Source organism: Muntiacus reevesi, chromosome 13 (assembly GCF_963930625.1).
Source record: "Muntiacus reevesi chromosome 13, mMunRee1.1, whole genome shotgun sequence".
In the NCBI taxonomy this organism is placed as follows: Eukaryota; Metazoa; Chordata; class Mammalia; order Artiodactyla; family Cervidae; genus Muntiacus; species Muntiacus reevesi.
In genome coordinates this window covers 19,848,951-19,871,534 of record NC_089261.1, presented here as the reverse complement: position 1 = coordinate 19,871,534, position 22,584 = coordinate 19,848,951, and the positions used below count along the sequence as shown (strand labels likewise).

Here is a 22,584-nt window from a genome sequence, read left to right as displayed (position 1 = left end):
ACTTCCTGAGGGGGTGGAGATGTTCTATCACATGTGTTGTCAACAAGGGTAGCCACCGGGTCCACGTGGATGACGAGCAGTTTAAATGTGGCTAGTGAGACCAAGGAAATGAATGTATGCTTTTATTTTAACCAATTTAAATTGAAATAGCCATGTGTATTTAGCAAAGCTGCAGTATAGAAGTCAGTTGCATTTCTATACACTGGCGATGAACATTCTGAGAAAAAAATTGAGAAAACAATTCCACATAAAAAACATAAAAACATAAGCATAAAAAATACTCGGGAATAAATTTAGCCAAGGAAGTGAAAGATTTGTACACTGAAAACTACAAAACACTGCTGAGACATAGACTTTTTGACACAGTTGGAGTGAGAGAAGGTGGGATGATTTGAGAAAGTATCACTGGAACAGATATACTACCATATGTAAAATAGTTAGCCAGTGGGGATTTGCTATATGACTCAGGGAACCCAAAGCTGGTGCTCTGTGACAACCTAGAGGGTGGTGGGGGAGGGAGTGGGGTGTTCAAGAGTGGGGGCCATACATATACCTATAGCTGATTCATGTTAATGTATGGCAGAAACCATCACAATACTGTAATTATTCAAGTAAAAATAAAATACAACTAAAAACCTGGTGAGATTTTTAAAAAAAAAACACTGCTAAAAGAAATTAAAGATGATATAAATAAATAGAAAGACGTATTGTGCTCCTGAGTTAGAAGGCAATACTGTTAAGATGACAATACTACCCAAAGGGATCTATAGATTCAGTGCAATCTCTATCAAAATCCCCAAAATATTTTTGGTATCTCATCCTAAATATCCAAGTATGACTGGTAACTCTAAGAAGTAAGGAAATTTGGGACATCCCTGGTGGTCCAGTGGTTAAGACTCCAGCTCACAATGCAGGGAGTCTGGGTTCAACCCCTCATCAGGGAACTAGATCCTGTTTGCTACAATAAGAACTGGCACAGTCAAATAAATTTTTTTTAAGTAAGAATTTTTTTTTTCTGGGTGCAGGAAGAATGTTGGCGGAGGGGGAGAAAGAGAGAAAATGGATATAAAACTGATAATGATGCGTGTCTGGCTGAGTCCAGTCACCCAGACCCCCTGCTTGGTTCTAGTTCACACAAGCAACATACGTCCTGACCACAGCACCTGGCGCACAGTGCAGTAAGTGCAGGTGAACAAAGGCTACGAGGTTGACTGAGACGGTACAGAGCAGCAGAGGCATCGCTCTTGGTGCCCTTGGCAAGTCACCTCATGCAAATCAAGAATACTGATAGTTGCCCTATATGAAGAGTAGTTCAGAGCATGCTTCTAGAATAAGAAAAACTGGGTGACTGTAGACCAATTATTTGATAATTAATAGCAGTAATATTAATTCCACAGTAACCTCTTTCTAGCATGTTGCATAGATTATGTGAGATACTGCATGCAAAGAACTTAGCAGAACCTGCACATAAGAAGAGATTTAAAATATTAGCTATTATCACCAAAAACAAACTAAAGACATGGATGCGTGCATAAGTTGCTCCAGTAAGTGTCCAACTCTTCGTGACCCCCATGGACTGTAGCCCGTCAGGCTCCTCTGTCCACGGGATTCTCCGGGCAAGAATACAGGAGTGGGTTGCCACTTCTCCTCCAGGGGATCTTCCTGACCTAGGGATTGAACCTGCATCTTCTGTGTCTCCTGCATTGCAGGTGAAATCTTTACCACTGAGCCACTGGGGAAGCCCAAGAACACAGATAGGAGTTTTTAAAAAACTCCAGTGCACCATAACTAAGCTCCAGCAAAACAAAAAGGAGTTTTGACCTGGCTCCAGGGTAACTTTAGGTGGATCTTTACAGTTCAATTTGAACTCACCTGAAAACCATATTCCTTGGGGAGGTCAAGAGTGCATGCTGGCGTTTCTGCCGCTAACGTCCACTTCCAGATGCAAACTTTCTGTGAGCGGAAGCAGACAGAGGAGAGAGAGAAGGTTCCCGAACGCTGCTGAAGTCACCTACACCTCTCATGGTAACCCAGTGACTTCCGCTAACTGAGCAATGCACAGTGAGCTCGGCCTCAGGCAGGGAGCCCCTGACGGGAATCTGGTCACCCATGCACCCAGAGAACCACAGATGCCGCACGGCCTGAGCAGAGCTGCTCACGGGGACACGTTTGACAGGCTGGCTGCCCCAATGGGCCCTGTACCTGGATTTTGGCATCTGAGATGGTTGCCAGATACTTAGCGTCGCGGGTGATGGCCATGGCCCTGATGCCATTATCTTCTGGGCAGCTGTCGAATATCGTGTGCACAGGAATGCTGCAAAACACGGTGGGGGACCCCCACTTCAGGAACAGGACAACTGTGGTCTAGCCACACTATGGAAAGTCACTTTGTCACAAAAAGGAGTGAAGCACTGACCTGGGCGACAACATGGATGAACCTTGAAAACATGGGACTGAGGGAAAGGAGGCAGACACCAAAGGCTGTGCGTTGTAGGATTCCATCTACATCAAATCTCCAGAACAGGCAAATTCATGGAGACCGATAGCAGATGTATGCTTGTTCCAGGATGGACGGTGGGGGAGTGGGTTGTGACTGCTGACGGTTTCAGGGTTTCTTTTCGGGGAGAAGGAAATGTTTGGGAACCAGATAGAGACGATGCCTGCCCCCCACTGTGATTACACGCAATGCCACCGAATTGTTTATTTTAAATGGTTACTCTTGAGACTTTCCTGGGGGTCCAGGGGTTAAAACTCTGCGCTTCCACTGCAGGGGCCCCAGGTTCAATCCCTAGTTGGGGAACTAAGATCTCACATGCTGCATGGTGTGGCAATAAATAAATAAATAATAAAATAAAGTGGTTACTTTTATGCTATGTGAATTTTGGTGGTAGTGGTTTAGTCACCAAGTTGTGTCCAACTCTTTGCAACCTCATGGACTTGTAGTCCTCCAGGCTCCTCTGCCCATGGGATTCTCCAGGCAAGAACACTGGAGTGGCTTGCCATGCCTTTCTCCAGGGGATCTTCTCAACTTAGGGATCAAACCCCCATCTCCCGCGTTGCAGGCAGATTCTTATACTGACTGAGCCATACATGAATTCTGTTCTAATTAAAAAAAAAAAAAAACTCTAATCTGGCTCTTAACATTCCTCAGCCATAAAAATGAATGCTTTTGAGTCAGTTCTAATGAGGTGAATGAACCTAGAGCCTATTATACAGAGTGAAGTCAGGAAAAAGAAAAACAAATATCATATATATATTAACACATATACATGAAATCTAGAAAGATGGTACTGATGAACCTATTTGCAGGACAGCAGTGGAGATGCAGACATAGAGAACAGACTTGTGGACACGGAGGGCGGGAAGGAGAAGGTGGGATGAATGGAGAGACTAACATGGAAACATATACACTACCATATATAAAATAGATAGCTCGTGGGAATTTTATGCATGACTTAGGGAACTCAAACCAGGGCTCTGTGACAACCTAGAGAGGTGGGAGGGGGAAGGAGGGGGGAGGGAGGTTCAAGAGGAAAGGGGCGTATGTATGTTTACGGCTGGTGCGTATGTTGATATACAGCAGAAACCAACACAATACTGTAAAGCAATCATCCTTCAATTAAAAATAGACTAACTTTTTTAAAAAGCTCGGGGCAGTATGTAAATGTGCTATTTGTTCTCTGTCTGAGCTCGAGTCACTCCTTTGTTATCAAGGGCCAATTCTGAGCCAGGAGTGAAGGATGAGAACATGAAACAAGCTGCCTCGGACACCATCCCAGCTCTCAGGAAAGCGGCAACCAGAAGGGGGAGAATAAACAAACATAGGCTTTCTCCACAGCAGCTTAGTTGCACATGTCAAAGTCTTCAATGCACAGATCCTAAGGGCCACCAGTTTCACTTCTACAACTTGTTTTATCCCTAGAGAAATAATAGCAAAAGTAAACAGAGATAAATGCCAATTCATATTCATTGCGGCACGGCTTTCACAGCAAAAGTTTGGAAACAACACAGATATACATTGATACGAGGTTTATTTAACAAATAGCATGGTAAAACCATGTAAAGAAAAAATATGTCACCTTTAAAAAGAATGAAGTAGATTTGAGAAAATGACTAAAATCTTGTGAAAAAAACAAACAGCAAAGCGGTATACGTAGCATCATCCTGAATGTGTGTGTGTGTGTGTGTGTGTGTGTGTGTGTGTGTACTTATAAGTAAAAAAAAAAATTCTGGAGGAATGAACTGCAAACTACATGGTGACTCCGGATATAGGCTTGGGTAAAGGGGGACTTTCATTTCTTTTTTTTTAATTTCTACATGTTTGTATTATGTCACTGGCAACACTTTAGAACTGTATGAAGCAGGCAAAGCCTTAACACATGCAGAATTTAACTAGACAATATATGAATACCTGAGAGAGTCAAAGTAACAAAAGAAACAGTTGAAGAAATGATGGAAGTGAGTTGTGATGTGGGGGAGGCCCTGACCTCCACTGGAAGAGCTGGTGGTAGGAAGACTTAATCCAGGTACATGGGCTGTATGGATCCATGGTTTTTCTTTTCTATTACTTACTTATTTGGCTGCACCGGGTCTTATCTGCAGCACGTGGGATCTTTGATATTCGTTGTGGCATGTGGGATCTTTAGTTACAGCACATGAATTCTTAAGTCTCAGCATGCTAGATATAGTTTCCTGATCAGGAACTGAACCCAGGCCCCCGGCATTGGGAGTCTTAGTCACTGGACTCTGGAGAAGTTCCCGCAGTTGGTTTTTCATAATGGAGACCTTAATGTAAAACAGGCCTCAGTATGTCACATTGGTGTACCAATTGGCTGGAACTAAGTCCACGTGCTGGCTGAGGGCCTGTCTAGTTCTCTGTCGCTTGAGAAATTTTATGCCACTGAGAAGCAGCCCCCAAAATTCCCTTGAGAAGGGAGTTCTAAAGTTGTTAGGAATGCCATACTGATGTTCTTTGTGGGCAAATGTATCTCACTTCTGGAGATAGAATTAAATGTAGAGAAGATGAGGTAGCCGGACCTGTGCTATTAACATCTGTGATAAGGGATTTTTTTTTTAAAGGACTGAGTCATGTTTAAGAGAACTTAACATATCAGAGTCTCTGATATGTTAACAAACAGATTAATTTGTGATTCTAATTTACAGTCTGTAGTTGATTTAGACTTGTGATTTTAAATTCAAATTGTATTAGGTTTATAAACAATATTAGAACACTTAAGAGAACTTAAGACTTGCCACATTTATGTCTAGCTTATTGCCATATTTATGTCTAGTTTATTAGATTTATGAGGATTACTTAAGTACTGATGAAGGATTTATTTGTTAATCAGACTACTAAAGAACTTAAAGATGAAACTGAATATATTCCAATTCTAAATGCAGTTTAAAACCCTTAAAAGGAGATAATAACAAAATTTGTGAGCCCAAACACTAATCAGAGCCCCCCTTATAGGCAACTGCAAAAACATGCTAGATTTGCAGAGTTAGGATTCAAGGTGAACTAATATCTCAAAGGAAGAAGTACAGTTTATCACTTAAATAAATGAATATTAATTCTAACACCAAATATCCTTTCTGGGTTCCCCAAGTCATCATTTGCAATATCGTAAAACTCATTATCAATGAATCATTTGCATTGTTAACCAGAGACACACTTTACTTTGCAGTTAAAGAAAAAAATTACTGCAGAGTCACCCCGAGTCTAATGGGGGAGACAGTTCTATAAACAAGTAAAAAGCAAAGGATAAACACAGTTTGAAAGGAGGCCAGCTCTGCCTGGGCCAGGGGAGCTGTCGGCAAAGGGTTGAGAGAAGAGACACAAGTGAGAGGCCCGCCCTTCCTGCCTCAGGTCAGCTTTGTCATTACTCGTAGCTGAAAAGCATGTCATTGCTACAGATGACTGCTAGGCACACAGACAGGAATTTCACTTCGTGGCAGAAGTGTTTGCGTGTCTAGTGTGTGAGGTGCGAATCCCCTGCAACAAGGGCTGAATTGGCAATGAGCAGTCCCTGGAGGGTTCTCAGCAGGGGAGCAGCACCATCAGATTTTGCATTTGGCTCAGAGATCAAACTCAAAATGTTGTGGAGAGGGACTGCCTTGGTGATACAGTGGTTAAGACTCTACACTTCCAAAGCAGGGAGTGTGGGTTGGATCCCTGGTCAGGGAACTAAGATCCCACATGCCACATGGCCAAAAATATAAATTAAATAAGATCATTTAAAAAAAAAAAGTTGTGGAGGAAAACCATACGATGCTGTTGACCACACATGTGTATTTAATACAACAGCAAATATTCTGGAATGAAATGCTCCAAGTTGACTAGAGGACTAGGATTGGAGATGGTGGCCAAAGGAGACTAGCTTCCAATTAAAATGTATTAAAGTAATTTTAAAATATCAACAGACGAATGGATAAACAGAATGTATATTCATGCAATGGAATCTTAAACAGATATAAAAAGGAGTGGAATACTGATTCATGCTACAACATGGAAGAATTTGGAAAATATTATGCTAAGTGAAAGAAGCCAGACACAAAAGCCACATATTGTATGACTCCATTAACATGAGATGTCCAGAACAGGCAAATCTACAAAGATAGAAAGCAGATGAGAGGCTACCAGAGGCTGAGGGGAGGGAGAGTGAGGAATTCATTCCTTCAGGTTTTCTGGTTGGGTGGTGGAAGTGTTCTGCAAATGGTGGTGATGATTGCTTAACATTGTGAATGTAATTAATGCCAGGGAATTGTATGTGTAAAAGTAGTTCAATAGCTTCTCTGGTGGTCCAGTGGTTAAGATTCCATGCTTCCACTGCAGGGGGCGAGGGTTCGATTCATGGTTGAAGTGGGTTCGATTCGTGGTTGGAGAAGTTCCACGTGCTGCACAGTGTGGCCAAAAATAAATAACTAAAGGAAAAAGTGGTTCAGTGCCATGAAGGGGTGGGGGGCGGGGTTGAAGAGTGAAACTGCAAGGGAAGCAGGGGAGATCCGTCAGGAGGCTGTTGCAGTGGCCCAAGCAGGAGAGGACGGACAGAGGCAGAGGTTATTTGGAGGCGAAGGCACAGCATTTTTGGACATTTTGGCAGGGGAGGCCCATGGGACTGGCAGATGGAATGACCTCCAGCAGCGCCCCCTCAGCAAACACAGGAAACACTGAGAGAAAGATAGTCTGGTTTCTAGCGCTGGGTGTGCTCCTGCCCGGCTGGAGAACATCACCAACAGCACCCGCATCCCCTCGTGCCACAGCTAAGGAACAGCTAGAGGAGGATAAGGCTGAGAAGAATCTGAGAGAGAACAGACAGCACTGGGCGGAGAACCAAGGGACATGGTGTCAGAGGAGCCAAGGGAAGTAAAGGGTGTTGAAAGCCACTGAGAGGTCAAGGGAGGTAAGGACTGCGGCTAGGTAACACGGCCCTATAGATGCCACGGGTCAGCCGGAGGAGGGAAGTTCCTGTGTCCAGAAATTCAACATAACTTCTTCCTGACCTTCCTCTCCACCTGGACTGTCTAACCCACCTCACCTCTCCCCACCCCACCCTCCACACCCAATCAAGCCCTTACAATCTTGTCAATGAAACTGACACTGCCCTCTGTCTCTAGGACCGGGAATTATGAAAGGACACACATCTGTGAGCATCTACCCTGGGCCGGGTACTGTGCTCTGGATCTTCATAACAATCCCGTAAGGTAAGTAGCGTAGGTCAGATGGTGCGCCCCTCATAATTCATTCCACCCAGAACCTCAGAATGTGACCTTACATGGAATCAGAGTCTCTGCAGGTCTAAATAGTTAAGATGAGGCTATACTGGCTTAGAAAGAACCCTAAACCCAACGACTGGTGTCTTTAGAAGAGAAAAGACTTTACAGAGAGATACGGAGGGGAAAACGCCACATGAAGCAGAGGCTGGAGGGATGTGTCTACAGGTCAAGGGTCACCAAGGATGCCCGTGACTACCTGAAGTCAGGAGGGGAGCATGGGACAGATTCTCTCTCAGGGCCCCGAGGAGCTCCCTGCAGACACCCTGACTTCAGATGGCTGGCCTTGCAAACAATGAGAGAATAAATTTCTGTAATTTATGCCACCTAGTTGGGGGTAATTTTTTTTGTATATTTATTTATTTATTTTACTGTGCCAGATCTTTTAGCTGCAGCATGTGGGATCTAGTTCCCTGACCAGGAATCAAATCCCAGGCCCCCTGTATTGGAAGCACAGAGTCTTAGCCACTGGATCACCAGGAAAGTCCCTAGAGGTAATTTCTCACAGCAGCCCAGGGAAACAAAGACAGTATGAATAGCCTTCTCTTTTTTTTTTGCAGATGGTGAAAGTCAAACAACTTCTCTGGGCCTCCCAGCTGGGTGAGTGTGAACTGGCCTTCCCTCAGGCTAGTGTACCTGGTAGCGTCAGTCGCTCAGTCGTGTCCGACTCTTTGCAACCCCATGGGCTGTAGCCTGCCAGTTTGTCTGTCCATGGAATTCTCTAGGCAAGAATACTGGAGTGGATAGCCATTCCCTTCTCCAGAGGACCTTCCTGACCGAGGGATCGAACCCAGGTCTCCTGCATTGCAGGCAGATTCTTTACCATCTGAGCGACAGGGTTTCTGGGCTTAAAGAGCCAAGAATTGTCCATGGGAAATTCACCAAAGTAATGTCATTCCCATGGGTCTTGAGGCAAGAAGACAAACTCTCCTGGGACCCTTGCACCTTGCCCTGCATCCCAGCACTGGCTTCTATATCCCCAGACCAGCATGCCTCGTTTTTTGCGAGTTACAGCGGCCTGTTACTGTACATAAATGAGGAGGAGGTGGCTTGGGCATGCCTACCCTGTGAAAGAGTCCCATATGATGATCAGGCAGCCGGGCCCTTTGTCGGCCGTGGCGACCCAGCGCCTGTCTTCGCTGATGCAGAGGCAGGAAATGATGTTGGGGTGGCCCTGCAGACGTGAAGAGAAGATGCTCTGAGACACAGAGGGTGCGGCCCAGCCCCGGCACCAGCAGGAAAGGCGGGACCCCAGAGAGAGACGTGAGCTCCCTGTCCAGTCTCCACCGCTGAACATCTGACTCCTGTCCACTTTCTCAGTGTTACTCTACGGCCAAAGGTTTTCAGACTTTCCCTTGAAATGCTTGTGGGAGGGACATCCCTGATGGTCCAGGGGTTAAGACTTCACCTTCCAATTCAAGGGGTGTGGGTTCCACCCCTGGTCGAGGAGTTAAGATCCTACATGCCTCAGGCCAAGAAACCAAAACATAAAACAGAAGCAATACTGCAACAAATTCAACAAAGTCTTTAAAAATGGCCCACATTAAAAAAAAAAAAGAAAAGTAAAAAAAGTATTAAAAAAACCCAAAACACTAACGGGACAAGCTACACTCCCCACAAGAACAGTAGCTTCCTAGGGGTCGAGGCATGTACCTGACTCTGAACCCTGGTTGAGAATAAATGTCTGGGTCCTCCCAGGTCCCACCTCCTTGGACCTCCCTGCTGGCCTCATCTCCCTTAAAACTGCTCACTCGGGTCCCTGAGCAGTTCTGGTGCCAAAGCCTCTTTGCTGGCCTCTGCTTTCACTTGTATCCTCCTACAATCCTCCTTATGCAACAAGGAATCTTCTGGAAACACAAACAAGAGATGGCAACCAGGAAACAATCCCTATTGCCCTCTTTCCATGTCAACCCCTCGCTCACTCTGGCCTCTTCTCTGGGACCCACACAAAAGGCCTGACAACCTGGAGCTCTCTCTGTGGAGGATGCTCTTCCCCCCAAAACTGCCCCTGGCTGGCTCATGCTCAGCCTTCAGCAAAAATAGCACTTTTCTATTCCCTGCCCACCAGTTCAGAGGAAGTCTTCTCAGATTTTGATTTTTCTCTTTTAGAGCAATTTCACATACCCATTCCAGCAATTGTTATAATCTTTATTTTTATGCAATTTTAAAGTATTATTTATTTATTTATTTGCCTGTGCCAGGTCTTCAGTTGCAGCTTGTGGGATCCTCAGTCTTCAGGTCAGCATGCCAGACCTTTTAGGTGTGGCATGGGGACTCTTAGTTGCAGCACACAAGATCTTCAGTTGTGGCATGTGGGAACTAATTCCCTGACCAGGGATCAAACCCAGACCCCCTGCTTTGGGAGCACAGAGTCTTAGCCACCAGACCACCAGGAGAAGTCCCTAATCTTTAGTTACATATTTATGTGTTCACTTGGTTAATGTCTGCCTCTCCATGGTGGGGGGAACTAGATCTGTTTTGTTCACGACGTCATCTGAAACATAATGGTTATGACAAATACATATGGAAATGAATGAATGGCCAAGGCCCCACCCAGCCATCCAATCTAGGGAGGCTGGAAGCCTGCCTTGCTGCTCCCTGCTTCTCAGCCCATCTGCCCCTCCTCCACATCCCTATTATTACACTGTCCCTTCTCCCCCTGCTGTGCTCGGCGCTGCACATTTAACTAAGCGCCAAGAAGGGCGTGCGGACTGTGTGTATTTCAGAACTTCTAGGAAGCAAATTCCTGAAGTTACACCCATGTGTCTTGGATCCCTGGCAGGATGCTGAGTACTGGCTGACCTCTTGGAAATACTTGGTGAAGCTTCTGATCTAGGCATTGACTGAGGAAGGTCCTCATTAAAATATAGGTCAACTGAAAGGGGTGATGTGGAACTGTTTACCAGGTTAACTAGTAGAAATTCAGACACTGGAAAAACATGACATTTGGACAGGTAAATGAAAATGAAAGGGGTGAAAAAACATCCGAAACAGAGGAAGCGAGCAGTGTGGGGATGGAAGGTGTGTGGGGCATTTAGGGAGGCACTTAGTGGGTGTAAATAAAAACAGATGCTGGAGGGAGGAGAGAGAGGACAACTGACCTACTTAATACTTTCAAGTCAGGAGACCTGAACCTAAGACCTGGCTTCACCACCTGCTACAGCAGCCTTGGGCCAGTCAGCTAAATTGACCTGAGCCTCCTCTCCTGTGAAACAGGGATATTAACAACCACTTTTCAGCATGAGTAGGAGGATCAAAGCCCTGGGAGCCCTGGAAAGGAGGCTAAGGGTTAATGAAGTCTGAATCCCTGCTGAGGAACTTCCCTTTGCATTTCATCATCGTCCGGTGGAGACAATATGGTCTCTCCTGACCCCATTTTTACAGAAATGCAAAAAAAAAATACAGATGCTTTAGACTCTAGTTACTATAAAATTAAAGTCAACTGCTATTTGTAAATTGATTCTGATTAGAATCAGAAAAACAATAAACAGCAAAAGTTGTTTGCGAACAGAATTCGCTATGGTTCAGAAGGGAGTAAGGAACATGTGACTGAGATAGAATGAGGTTGGTCCTGGGAATAAAAACCAAAGTGCTGTATTCAAGTTAATGACAACCTCTTTCACCACAAGTAAGAGAAGTCTGCAAACCTGAAGATGGTGCTGGTTGTTCTTGAGGACGTTGTAGATGACCCCAGTGTGACCACTGGCGTAGAGAAGGACTCTCTCGTTTTCTCGAATGTAGTAAACAGGAAGGGAACTGTTCCACCCGAATGACCAGGTCATGGTCTGGAAGACAAAGGTAAAACTAGCAGGACACTACGGTGTGTGAGCTCAGAGCTGGGCCGTGGGGTGATCCTAGCGTGAGTCCTTTAGGAAGAGGGTTCACATCATCAGCCAATAAAGAGACACCACCTTGGAACTTCCCTGGGGGTTCAGTAGCTAAGAATACACCTTCCAACACAGGCTATGTGGGTTCTATCGCTGGTCGAAGGAACTAAGATCCTGTGTGCGCAGGGCAACTAAGCCCTCAGGCTGCAACTCAAATTCAAAGCTGCCAAAAACATAAAACTGCCAACAAATAAATTTTTTTTAAAGAGAGAAACATCACCTTGAGAAGTCCTCAAGAACATGCTACGATGTGGATGACCCCTAAGAATGTGATGCTAAGTGAAAGCAGTCAGATGCAAAGGACCACATAGTGTATGACCCCATCTATAAGGAAATGTCCAGAATAGGCAAATCCATAGAGATAGAAAGTAGGTCAATGGTTTCCAGGGGCTGGGGGAGGAAGTGGGGAGTGACTGCTTACTGTGTATGGGTTCTTTTTGGGGTGACGGAAATGTTCTGAAATTAGATAGTGGCAAACATTGCATAACCTTGTGAATGGGCTAAGAAACCAATTAATTGTACTTTCTTTTTTTTTTTTTTTTGGCTGCGTCAGTTCTAAGTTGCGGCATGCAGGGATCTTCATTGGGTCATGAAGGATCATTCATTGCAGCACACAAACTCTGTAGTTGTAGCAATGAGGACCTAGCTGCTCTGAGGTATGTGGGATCCTAGTTCCCCAACCAGGGATTAAAATCCATGACCCTGCATTGGCAGGTAGACTCTTAACTACTGGATCACCAGGAAAGACCCAAATGTACATTTTAAAAAGGTAAATTTTCATAGACATAGAAAACAAACTTATGGTTACATGAGGGGAAAATGTGTTAGGAAGGAGGGATAAACTAGGAATTTGAGATTAAAATATACACACTACTATATATAAAACAGATAACTAACAAGGACCTACCGTATAGCACAGGGAACTATGCTCAGTATCTTATAATAATCTATAAGGGAAAAGAATCTGAAAAAGATATATATACACACACACATATATATACACACAAATATATATTATATATAACTGAATCACTTTGCTGTACACCTGAAACTAACATTGCAAATCAACTGCATTTCAACAAAAATAACTTTAAAAATTAAAAAAACGTAAAGGGTACACTTTACAGGGATGTGAAGAAACCGGGACCTTTATGCATTATGGGTGGGAGCGTGAAACGGTGAAGCTGCTGTGGAAAACAGTGTGGCGGTTCCTCAAAAAAACTGAAAATACAATTACCATGTGATCCAGCCATTATACTTCCGGGTATATTCCCAAAAGAACATCAATCAGAGTCTCAAAAAGATACGTGTACACCCATGTTCAGAGCAGCACGTTTTGCAATAGTCAAAAGGCAGAGGCAACCCCAGGGTCCGTGGACAGATGAATGGATAAACAATGTATGAATATTATTCAGCCTCCAAAGGGACAGAGATTCTGACACATGCTCCAACGTGGATGAGTCTTCAGGACATAATGAAAGTAAAATATGCCAGTCACAAAAAGACAAATATGAACTAAATGGTTCCACTTATATGAGGTACCGAGAATAGTCAAATTCACAGAGACAGAAAGCAGAAGGGTGTTAGCCGAGAATGGGTGGGGGCTGGGGAGTTGGCAGCTACAGGTACAGTGTATGTTTCACAAGATGAAGAGAGTTATGGGGATGGCGATGATGACAGTTGCACAACTCTATGAATGTATTTACTAGGTTGGCCAAAAAGTTCAGTAGGGTTTTTCCATAACAGCTTATGGGGTTTTCCCTGGTGGCTCAGTTGGTAAACAATTCACCTGCAATGCAGGAGACCTACGTTCGATCCCTGGGTCGGGAAGATCCCCTGGAGGAGGAAATGGCAACTCACTCTAGTATTCTAGCCTGGAAAATCCCATGAACAGAAGAACCTGTGGGCTACAGTCCATGGGGTCACAAAGAGTCAGATACAACTTAGCAACTAAACCACCACCACCTAACATGGTTTTTCCTTACAGAAAAACTAGAACAAACTTTTTGGCCAACCTAACAAAATCATTTTACATGTAAAAATGGTTATGACGGTAAGTTTTATATTATGTACCTTTTAACACAATCTGACTAAAATTATTTATTTATTTATTTGGCTGCACCAGGTCTTAGCTGCAGCACGTGGTATCTTCAGTTGCGGCATGAGAGCTCACTTGTGGCATGTGGGAACTAGTTCCCCGACTAGGAATAGAACTCAGGCCCCCTGCATTGGGAGTCTTAGCCACTGGCCCGCCAGGGAAGTCCCTTACCATAATCTTTTAAGAAGCAGTTAAGAGGGTGGATTTTATGGTATGTGACTGATAACTCCATTTAGAAAGAAAAGCAAAGATGCAAGGTGCTTACACAGGTATGTTTACTGTGTAAGAATTCAGTGAGTTCTACACTTGTGTGTGCACTTTCTCTTTGTATATTTTAATAAAAATAAAGGAAAGCTTTCAAGAGTAAATAGAAACAGCTTCCTATTTACCTACTCCCCAGAACCTAGAACCCAGTTCAGTAATCAACTACACAGTAAGCACTGATTGTTGAGAAATTCAATTTACTGAATAAGAGTATGTAGAATGGATGTTATAATAAAGTCACTAAGTAACTTCTTAAGAAAGGCAATTATTTAGCCTGAGTATTTGTTCCTTATTCACTATTCTCCCTGGAAGGACAAAGTATTCACTATAAAGAGACAAAATTCCCACTAATGCAAGAATAACAGAGGAGACCAGGGGTTGAAGAAGGCACAAGGGACTACACAGGGATTCTCTGTTTTTCACTCCATTTTTCTATAATCTAAAACTGCCGCCCCTCCCCCCCATAAAGTCTATTTAAAAAATTAACCAAGGCTGATGTGGTAGAGTGTTTAAATAATGGTTATGTAATTAGTTACCAAAAATCAGTGAATTATACTGGAGCATAGAGATGAAATCTGGTGCATTTCCTTTCTGATATTTGAATGAAACTTAAGGTTAAATGATGGACCATATATTTCTCCCAAGACAGAGTGGGCAACGTGGCCAATTTCTCTCCTACACACTTCATTCTCCATTATCTCCTTAGTCCACCTGCTCATTTGCTGTAACTTATATTTATATTTAGATCTTTTATTGCGTGGGCATGAGTGGTAGAATTGTGGAATCATAATTGTCTCAAGCTGCACCTTCTAGGAATGGAAATATTTCATATCTAGATGGATCTTTTTTAAAATTAATTTATTTGGCTCTGCTGGTCTTAGTTGCAGCACACAGGATCTTCACTGTAGCCTGTGAGGTCTAGTTCCCTGACCAGGGATCAAACCAGCATCCCCTGCATTGAGAGTGCAGAATCTTAACCACTGGACCATCAGGGAAGTCCCCTCTAGCTGCTTCTTAAAAGCCAATTTCTTCATGTGAGAGGGTTCTTTTGGAAACCTGGTAATTCTAAAAGATCTTATAGTCATCCTGGAAATATATTTTCCAACTTAACAAATTAGTTATAAAAAGAACACATTCTTAACTAGACTCCTGCCTCCAGGTAAAACAACTCTTCCAAGATCAAAACTAGGTGGACCTCACTCAGTAGTCACAGAACTTCCTTGAGCAGCCCTACCATTAACCAAAATCACACAGGACTCATACTCATTGCATTTTGCACTAGTTTTGACGTTTATGATGGATGATCATGGGGACAGTCACCTCTCATAATAATCTTCTTCTAAAACATGGTGATCTGGAAAACAAAACTTGATTGTCAAAACCAGATTTCACTATATTTGATAGTCATATGATTCTTTCTCATAAACTCATGATACCTTGTTTTTTGGGTGGAGATGGTATCCACGGTTATGCCTATTTACCGTGAGCACTTCAACTTTTGACAGGCCTCTGGGATAAGGCAGGGGACCCCAAAGGAAAACGAGGGTGTTGCAGCACATAGATGGAGAAGTATATGCAATGAAGAGTTAGGGGAAACACGCTGACTGAAACCACCCACCCTGGCCAGGCAGCATAAGTAACCACTGCATGAATTATTTCACAACAGGAGGTCCCAATAAGGAACACAACCCTCCTCGTTGGCATCCATCTTGGCTGAGCAATGCCTGAGCCACCGGGAAGGACCCTGATTGGCCAGAGACAACCTGGATACTAATCCCATCACCATAAAACCTGAGACTGTGAGCCATGTGGCAGAGCAGTTCTCCTGGGTTCTCTTACCCTCCTGCTCTCCATCTGGGCACCCCTGCCCAATAAAGTCTCTTGCTTTGTCAGCACATTCATCTCCTCGGACAATTCATTTCTGAGTGTTAGACAAGAGCCCACTATCGGGCCTTGGAGGGGGTCCCCCTTCCTGTAACAGAAGCACCTTTGGTGAGAGCAAGAAATTAGAAATAGCGTAAATGGCCATCAATAAGGAAATAGCTGAATTTAAAATGAGGAAGTGGATACACATGCACTGATACAAAAAAATCCTCTAAAAGATATTAAGTGCAAAAACATTTTACAGAGATGCAGAATATCTCACTGGTAAAAACAAAAACTGAAATAAAACTCGTGTGTGTGTGTGTGTGTGTGTGTGTGTGTAGATACATAATTGTATACGTACCAGAAAAAGTCTGGAAAGATACATGGTTATATCAAACAATAGTAATCACCTCAGGAAAATGGTCTTGGGTGAGAGTGTCTTAAAGAATAGGAATCTTTGCCATATATATATATATATATATATATATATATATATGCTTTTCTTTTTTAAAGAAAAAAGAAATAAAGGGTGAATTTTTTTAAGAAAAATAAATACAGACTATTTATTCATCTGGCTGCACCAGGTCTTAGTTGTAGCACACAAGATCTTTGAGCTTAGGATCTACAGTTGCAGCATGTGGGATCTAGTTCCCTGACCAGGGATCAAACCCAGACCCCTTGAATTGGGAGCACTGAGTCTTAGCCACTGAACCTCCGGGCAAGTCCCTGTATATATATATATATATATATATTTTTTTTTTTTTTTTAAATAAAGAGCACTTATTCATTTTAACAAAAAGAAGAAACAATAAAGGCAAAAGGAAAGGAAAAAGAAAGTGCCCTCAAAGAGCTAAGCAAACTTGCAAAGGGGGACAGCCTCTGCAAGTTTGGTTCCACAACAAGCCCAAGGCTAACAGGGGCCCAAACCTGTGTGGTGGCTTTTGTCAAGTCCAGGGAGCGGGGGCCCTGGTACAAAGATCACTTGCTCTCATCAGTGATATCACCTGATTTCTGGTTAGTTGGCTAAATAAGACCAATGTCCTCAAGGGCTCTAAAAAACTCAGTTATTCTTTCTTTCAGACCAAGCAACTGCAAGCTTGAAGCTTTAACTCCACTGCTCAAAGCCAGCCACGTCTACAGAAAGGAGGCTGTCAGTTTCTCTGCACTTCCCCCTCGGCATCCTTCCATTACCACCACCACCACCACCCATTCATCATCTGGTTGTTAACACTTGTCAAGTGCTCACTCTGTGTTAGGAACTGCATTAAGTATACACACTCCATCACTTATGAATCGTCCAAAGGCATGGATCTACAGTGGAGAGGCGGGGGAAAGATGAATCCCAGGAAACAATTTTCAGAAAGTAGCAGATGGAGGAAGAAGGGGGAAAAGAAACCTCCTCTTCCTTCTCTTGGCAAATGATAATATTTTTATTCCTCGCAGATGGCGCCTCCTTGCAATGCTGTCAGTGGCAGCAAAGGCAGACTCCATTGGACCAACTGGTGCTTTTCCCGGTGGCTTTCACTTCTTCCAGACCTTTCGCTTATTGATCCATCTTGGGGTGGCTAGTTTTTTAGGAAACTGTCATGGTTTGGGGAGCTGGTGAAGGGATCAAGCCAGTTACAGGAGAAGAGGTGAGGAGAGGAGGAGAAAGAGAATTGGTGGCTGGAAGAGAAGTATTAGAATATCAAAGGGAAAGAGTGGGAAAGGGAGAGAAACAGATAAGAGAGAGGGGAGAAGGGAATGGGGAGAGAGAGAGTTTGAGTCTACCACAAGAAAACGACACCCTGGGCTTTCCTGGTGGTCCGGTGGTTAAGACTGCATGCTTCCACTGCAGAGGGCATGGTTCCATCCCTGGTTGAGGAACTCCCCACATGCCTCAAGGCGCGGCCAAAAAAAAAAAGAAAGAAAATAACACCCTATGCAACAGACAAACCGTTTGTGGAATTTCTTTGCCTGCAGAACATTGCCGCTATCAAACCCAGATGCAGCGCATTCTGTCACACACGGCCAGCCAGAGCTCTGAACTGAACTTTAAAAAGACCCAAGTCTATGATTTGCTTAAAATGGATCTTTCTGGTGGCATTTTTTTCCATAGGCATAAAATTCCCCTACTTCAAAATACTCTCAAAGCACTGGGGGCCATTTGGCAGCTTGGATAGGAGGAGGGTTTGAGGGAGAATGGATACACGTGTGTGTGGCTGGGTCCCTTTGCTGTTCACCTGAAACTTTCACAACACTGTTAATCAGCTATACTCCAAAACAAAAATAAAAAGTTTTAAAAAGTAAACACATAAAAGGATGCCACACTTACCAAGGGATACAAGTTGGTACTCTCCCTCCTTTGGAACAAAATGTCCTCGGTGGCGGTGGAGACCAGCGATGCCTTGGTGATCCTTGCTTTGGGCTGTGATTTTTTTTCGCTTTTCTCACTGGTATACGATACTCTCATTTCTTTTCTCCTTTCCCTGTTTTCCTGCTCCAAGTCTCCCCTTTCTGGTTCCAAGTTTCTCCCTTCTTCTTCTTCCAATTCATCCTGGGGCCTCTGGTAGAGCTCGCCTGAAGGCTGCCTTTCCGGGAAACTAATCAGTGGTTCCCCAGAAGTGGTTACATCCAAATCCAGAAATTCTAATTGTGAGCCAGGGCTTCTTGGAAGCTCGAACATTTCCAAAAGCTCTGATTGTAATGAATGCTTTGACTCGCTACTTTTCTTTAAAAAAAAAGAAATAAAAAGGAGACTGTGATGCCAAATACAGTACATGCTGCTACAGTCCCTCATTTAGTTTCCTTTCTTTTCCTAATCAGCCAGTCTTAGTGTTAGCCTCACATCAGAATTATGAACCGCTTTAAAAGAGAGCCTGGGATGTTTTGTACTCAAATAACAGGAATCGTGGGTGTGTGAAGTTTATTCTCAGCTCACTAGCAGACCCACAACAGCAAAATGATTCTTCTAAGTGGCCTCCAAAACCATCACAAAAGTCACAGAGAGTCACTTCTCCTTGGGGCTTCCCAGGTGGCTTAGTGGGTAAAGAATCCATCTGCAATGCAGGACTCAGGTTTGATCCCTAAGTTGGGAAGATCCCATGGAGGAAGGCATGGCAACCCACTCCAGTATTCTTGCCTGGGAAAGTCAATGGACAGAGGAGCCTAGCGAGCTACAGTCCACAGAGTCCCAGAGATTCAGACACGACAGAAGCGACTGAGCACACAGGCGCACACTTCTTCTTGGACCACAGCTGAGTTTAATAGGCTGACTCTTTAGATAAGCACACTCCAGCTAACCACTGTCCTTTAAGTCAGCTCTGGTACACACTTCCTCCAGGAAGATTTCCCTGATCATCCGCTAAGCGGGTTTGTCAGCCTTAATATAGATACATATCTCTTATGCATCTCTCAATCACTCTACTTAGTTCAGTTGTTTGTTTTAATATTTATTTGACTGTGCCAGGTCTTAGTTGTGGCAATATGGGGTCTAATTCCCTGACCAGGGATCCATCTCAGGCCCCCTGCATTGGGAGCTCAGAATCTTAGCCACTCAACCACCAGGGAAGTCCCCTCACTCCACTTAGTTTTCTTTTTTTTTTTTTTAATTCTCAAAATCGTTTATTTTTTTTTTTTTCCACCATGCACTTTTTTTTTTTTTAATTTTTTTTTTATTTTTCAGTGGGTTTTGTCATACATTGATATGAATCAGTCATAGAGTTACACGAATTCCCCATCCCGGTCCCCCATCCCACCTCCCTCTCCACCCGATTCCTCTGGATCTTCCCAGCCCAACAGGCCCGAGCACTTGACTCATGCCTCCCACCTAGGCTGGTGGTCTGCTTCACCACAGATAATATACATGCTGTTCTTTCGAAACATCCCACCCTCCCCTTCTCCCACAGAGTTCAAAAGTCTGTTCTGTACTTCTGCGTCTCTTCTTCTGCCCTGCATATAGGGCCATCGTTACCATCTTTCTAAATTCCATATATATGTGTTAGTATACTTCCACTTAGTTTTTTAACACTTCCTCTTCAGTTATGGGTCTGCCTCCCTACACACCCTAGAGCTCCTTAAGAGAATGGCTTGTGTCTTATTTGGTTTTATATTCCCATAGCCGGGCAGGTAAGTGGGTAACAAGCATGCAATTAATGATTAGGAATGAATGAATGAATGACAATTCCTACTTACTAGGGATGTTTCTGAGAAGATTGTCTGGGAATCAGTCTGTGTAAATCTCTCCAAACTGATCATGGACATGGTGATTTCTTCGGGCTCTACAGAGGTTTCTTCCTGTGCTCCTGAGGCCTCCTCTTCCTCCTCCAGTGCTTCTGCAGTCTCTTCCCCTACTTCTTCTTTGACAGCCTCCTTCCCAAATCCTTCCACCACTTCCTCTGCCTTCCCTCCCTCTTCCTCCTCATGCTCCTCCACTCTTTTCTCCCCTTCCCCTTCTTCCTCCTCTTCTTCCTCTCTCTCCTCCTTCCCTTCCCTGTCCTCCTCTTCCTCTTCTCTTCTCTCCACCTCTCCTTCTTCCCCATCCTCTGCTTCCACCTCCTCCCCAAACTCCCTCCCTTCTTCTTCTTCCTCCTCCTCCTCTGGAGACGCTGTCCATGCTAATGTGTTAACTTCTTTTAATTCCCGTTGCATATTTTCTAGCCCTTCAAAATTTGGATCTTCTTCTTCTTCTTCATCTTCATCTTCTTCTTGCATTTCTATTTCTCCGTATTCTTCTGTTTCTTCTAGTGGGTTTTCCTCTGCATCTGACATTCTTCTCTTTGGAGTTTTCTCTAAAGAAATTTTGAACATAATAATCAGCAGGGCCCTCTTTGTCCCACTTTGATTTCCTGGTCCACAAACATATCAGTGAAATGGGCAATGCCAGCTCTGTCCCTTTCCATGAGAATGAGAATGCCAGATTCCTGGGAAAGCTTGTCCAAAATCTTTAAAAATATTGATGCCCAACACCCCCTCCCCCCTGCCCCCGGGGATTCATTCCTTTCTAGGAATAATTTTAGAGCCCTCTAACTCACTTTAAACATACTCATATTCCCACAGGCAGCAAAATGATAATTCAGGCATTGGCAACAATTCTAAGCATATGAATCAAGGAAGAAGCAGGTAGTGGTGAGAAGTGTTGACTTTTCAGTCAGTCTGTGCTAGCACTGAATCCCAGTTCCACCACTCAGTAGCTCTGTGACCCCGGGCAAGTCACTTTACCCCTCAGAGTCTAAATTTGCTCACTGGCAAAATGAAAATGATAACCCTACATTCTGGGGGTCTTATGAAGATGAGGTGACATACGTAAAATGCTCCACAGAGCTGTAGCACAGAGTGAGTGAGAAATGGCAGCAGTCATCTAGAAAGTTTAAAAGCCTTTTAAAACTAAACTTCCAGTGGTTCAGACGGTAAAGCGTCTACCTACAATGCGGGAGACCCCGGGGTCGATCCCCAGGTGGGGAAGATCCTCTGGAGAAGGAAATGGCAACCCACTCCAGTACTCTTGCCTGTAAAATTTCATGGGAGGAGCCTGGTAGGCTACAGTCCATGGGGTCACAAAGAGTCGGACACGACTGAGCCACTTCATTTCACTTCACAAAAGGCTTTTAACGTATTCTCTAGTTTATTCCTCACAGCAAACTTAAGAGTCTGAGGCGCTGAGAGGTGTAGGGACTTATTCAAGGTAAAACAGCAAGTAAGAAGCAAAGCGGGGGTGGGGGGTGAGGAGCAGGTGTCTGCCCTTGGGGGCACGAAGCCCAGGCGCCGTTGAGGGTTCCCTGGAGCTGCCTCAGGCCGGGCCCAGGTGGAGTGAGCGCCCCCCGCCCCCCGAGAGGCACCAGGCCCTGCCTTGCCGGGGACCCCGCTCCTGACTCACAGAGCGCGCCCACCCCGGTCCTCAAAGGCTGGGTTCGTCCCGCTGCGTGAAGCCCTCTTCCCACCTCCCGGCCTCCAGCTGCGGCCGCTTTCTCCACAGGCTCCCTAGTTACGGTTGCCAACCAAGCCCCGTCTCCATGGTAACCGCTGCCGCCGCAGGCGACTGGCCGTAAAGCGAGAAGGTTGGACCGATATCACGTGCCCAGAAAGAGGCGGGAGCGGGCCGAGCACGACCCCTGGCGGTTCGTGCGGAGAGGCGCCGCCGCGACTTGGAGCGCTGAAATTGACTTTCCTCCTCTTCTCCGTCCCCAACTTTTTCCCTTGAAGCCATCCACTAAGAAGCTGCAGCGGCCAATCCTAGCAATTCTGACTTTCTGAAGGCTTGACAAAATTAAGTGAAGAAGTACAAACTGTTTGATAAAATTCTCTTTGTCAAAAGCAAACTGAATTTTCCGGTCTCATTGATACACCTTACAGCTGTCCTCCAAGGCTCCTCGCCCGGGGAACTACATGTTGTGTAGATCATTTTAGCTGGCTGAGATTAAATATTACACAGGTTACATTATCTTGCGATTCTTATCACAAAATGTTTCTATCAAACCAGTGTGGTAAAATCCATTAGGATGATTCCACCTCAAAGCGACCCTCCACTAGCCCCTCAAAGGGGCTATCAGGATAGCCTGCCTGTCCATCCTGAGGTTTCTGAAGGAAGACATGAAGGAAACCAGCCAAAGGCAATGAGGCAGAAGACTCTGTTTTAGGAGGACTGAATGCTTCTCCTGACGCCACCACACCCTCTTATCACAAGGCTGGTTGATAAGCATGTGGGTTTGTGTGTGTGTGCTC

The 22,584-nt window shown here is 44.4% G+C and overlaps 1 protein-coding gene and 1 non-coding gene across 2 annotated transcripts in view; both read right to left on the bottom strand.

Moving 5' to 3' along the window:
- The window catches only part of CFAP251 (cilia and flagella associated protein 251), a 71,456-nt gene extending 49,636 nt beyond the window's left edge, over positions 1–21,820 (bottom strand). The window contains exons 1-9 of the mRNA XM_065903790.1: positions 21,753–21,820; positions 20,432–20,654; positions 20,299–20,356; positions 20,059–20,184; positions 18,200–18,595; positions 11,418–11,555; positions 8,835–8,944; positions 2,203–2,314; positions 1,873–1,953 (exon numbers count right to left, since the gene is read on the bottom strand). Of these exons, the coding sequence (XP_065759862.1) occupies positions 1,873–1,953; positions 2,203–2,314; positions 8,835–8,944; positions 11,418–11,555; positions 18,200–18,595; positions 20,059–20,184; positions 20,299–20,356; positions 20,432–20,634 (1,224 nt within the window). The 5' untranslated portion in view covers positions 20,635–20,654; positions 21,753–21,820. The remainder of the gene's footprint in view (positions 1–1,872; positions 1,954–2,202; positions 2,315–8,834; positions 8,945–11,417; positions 11,556–18,199; positions 18,596–20,058; positions 20,185–20,298; positions 20,357–20,431; positions 20,655–21,752) is intronic.
- TRNAE-CUC (transfer RNA glutamic acid (anticodon CUC)) lies at positions 14,942–15,014 on the bottom strand. Its single transcript has one exon. It is a non-coding gene; the product is annotated as a tRNA-Glu (tRNA).
- Positions 21,821–22,584: the final 764 nt, after the last annotated feature.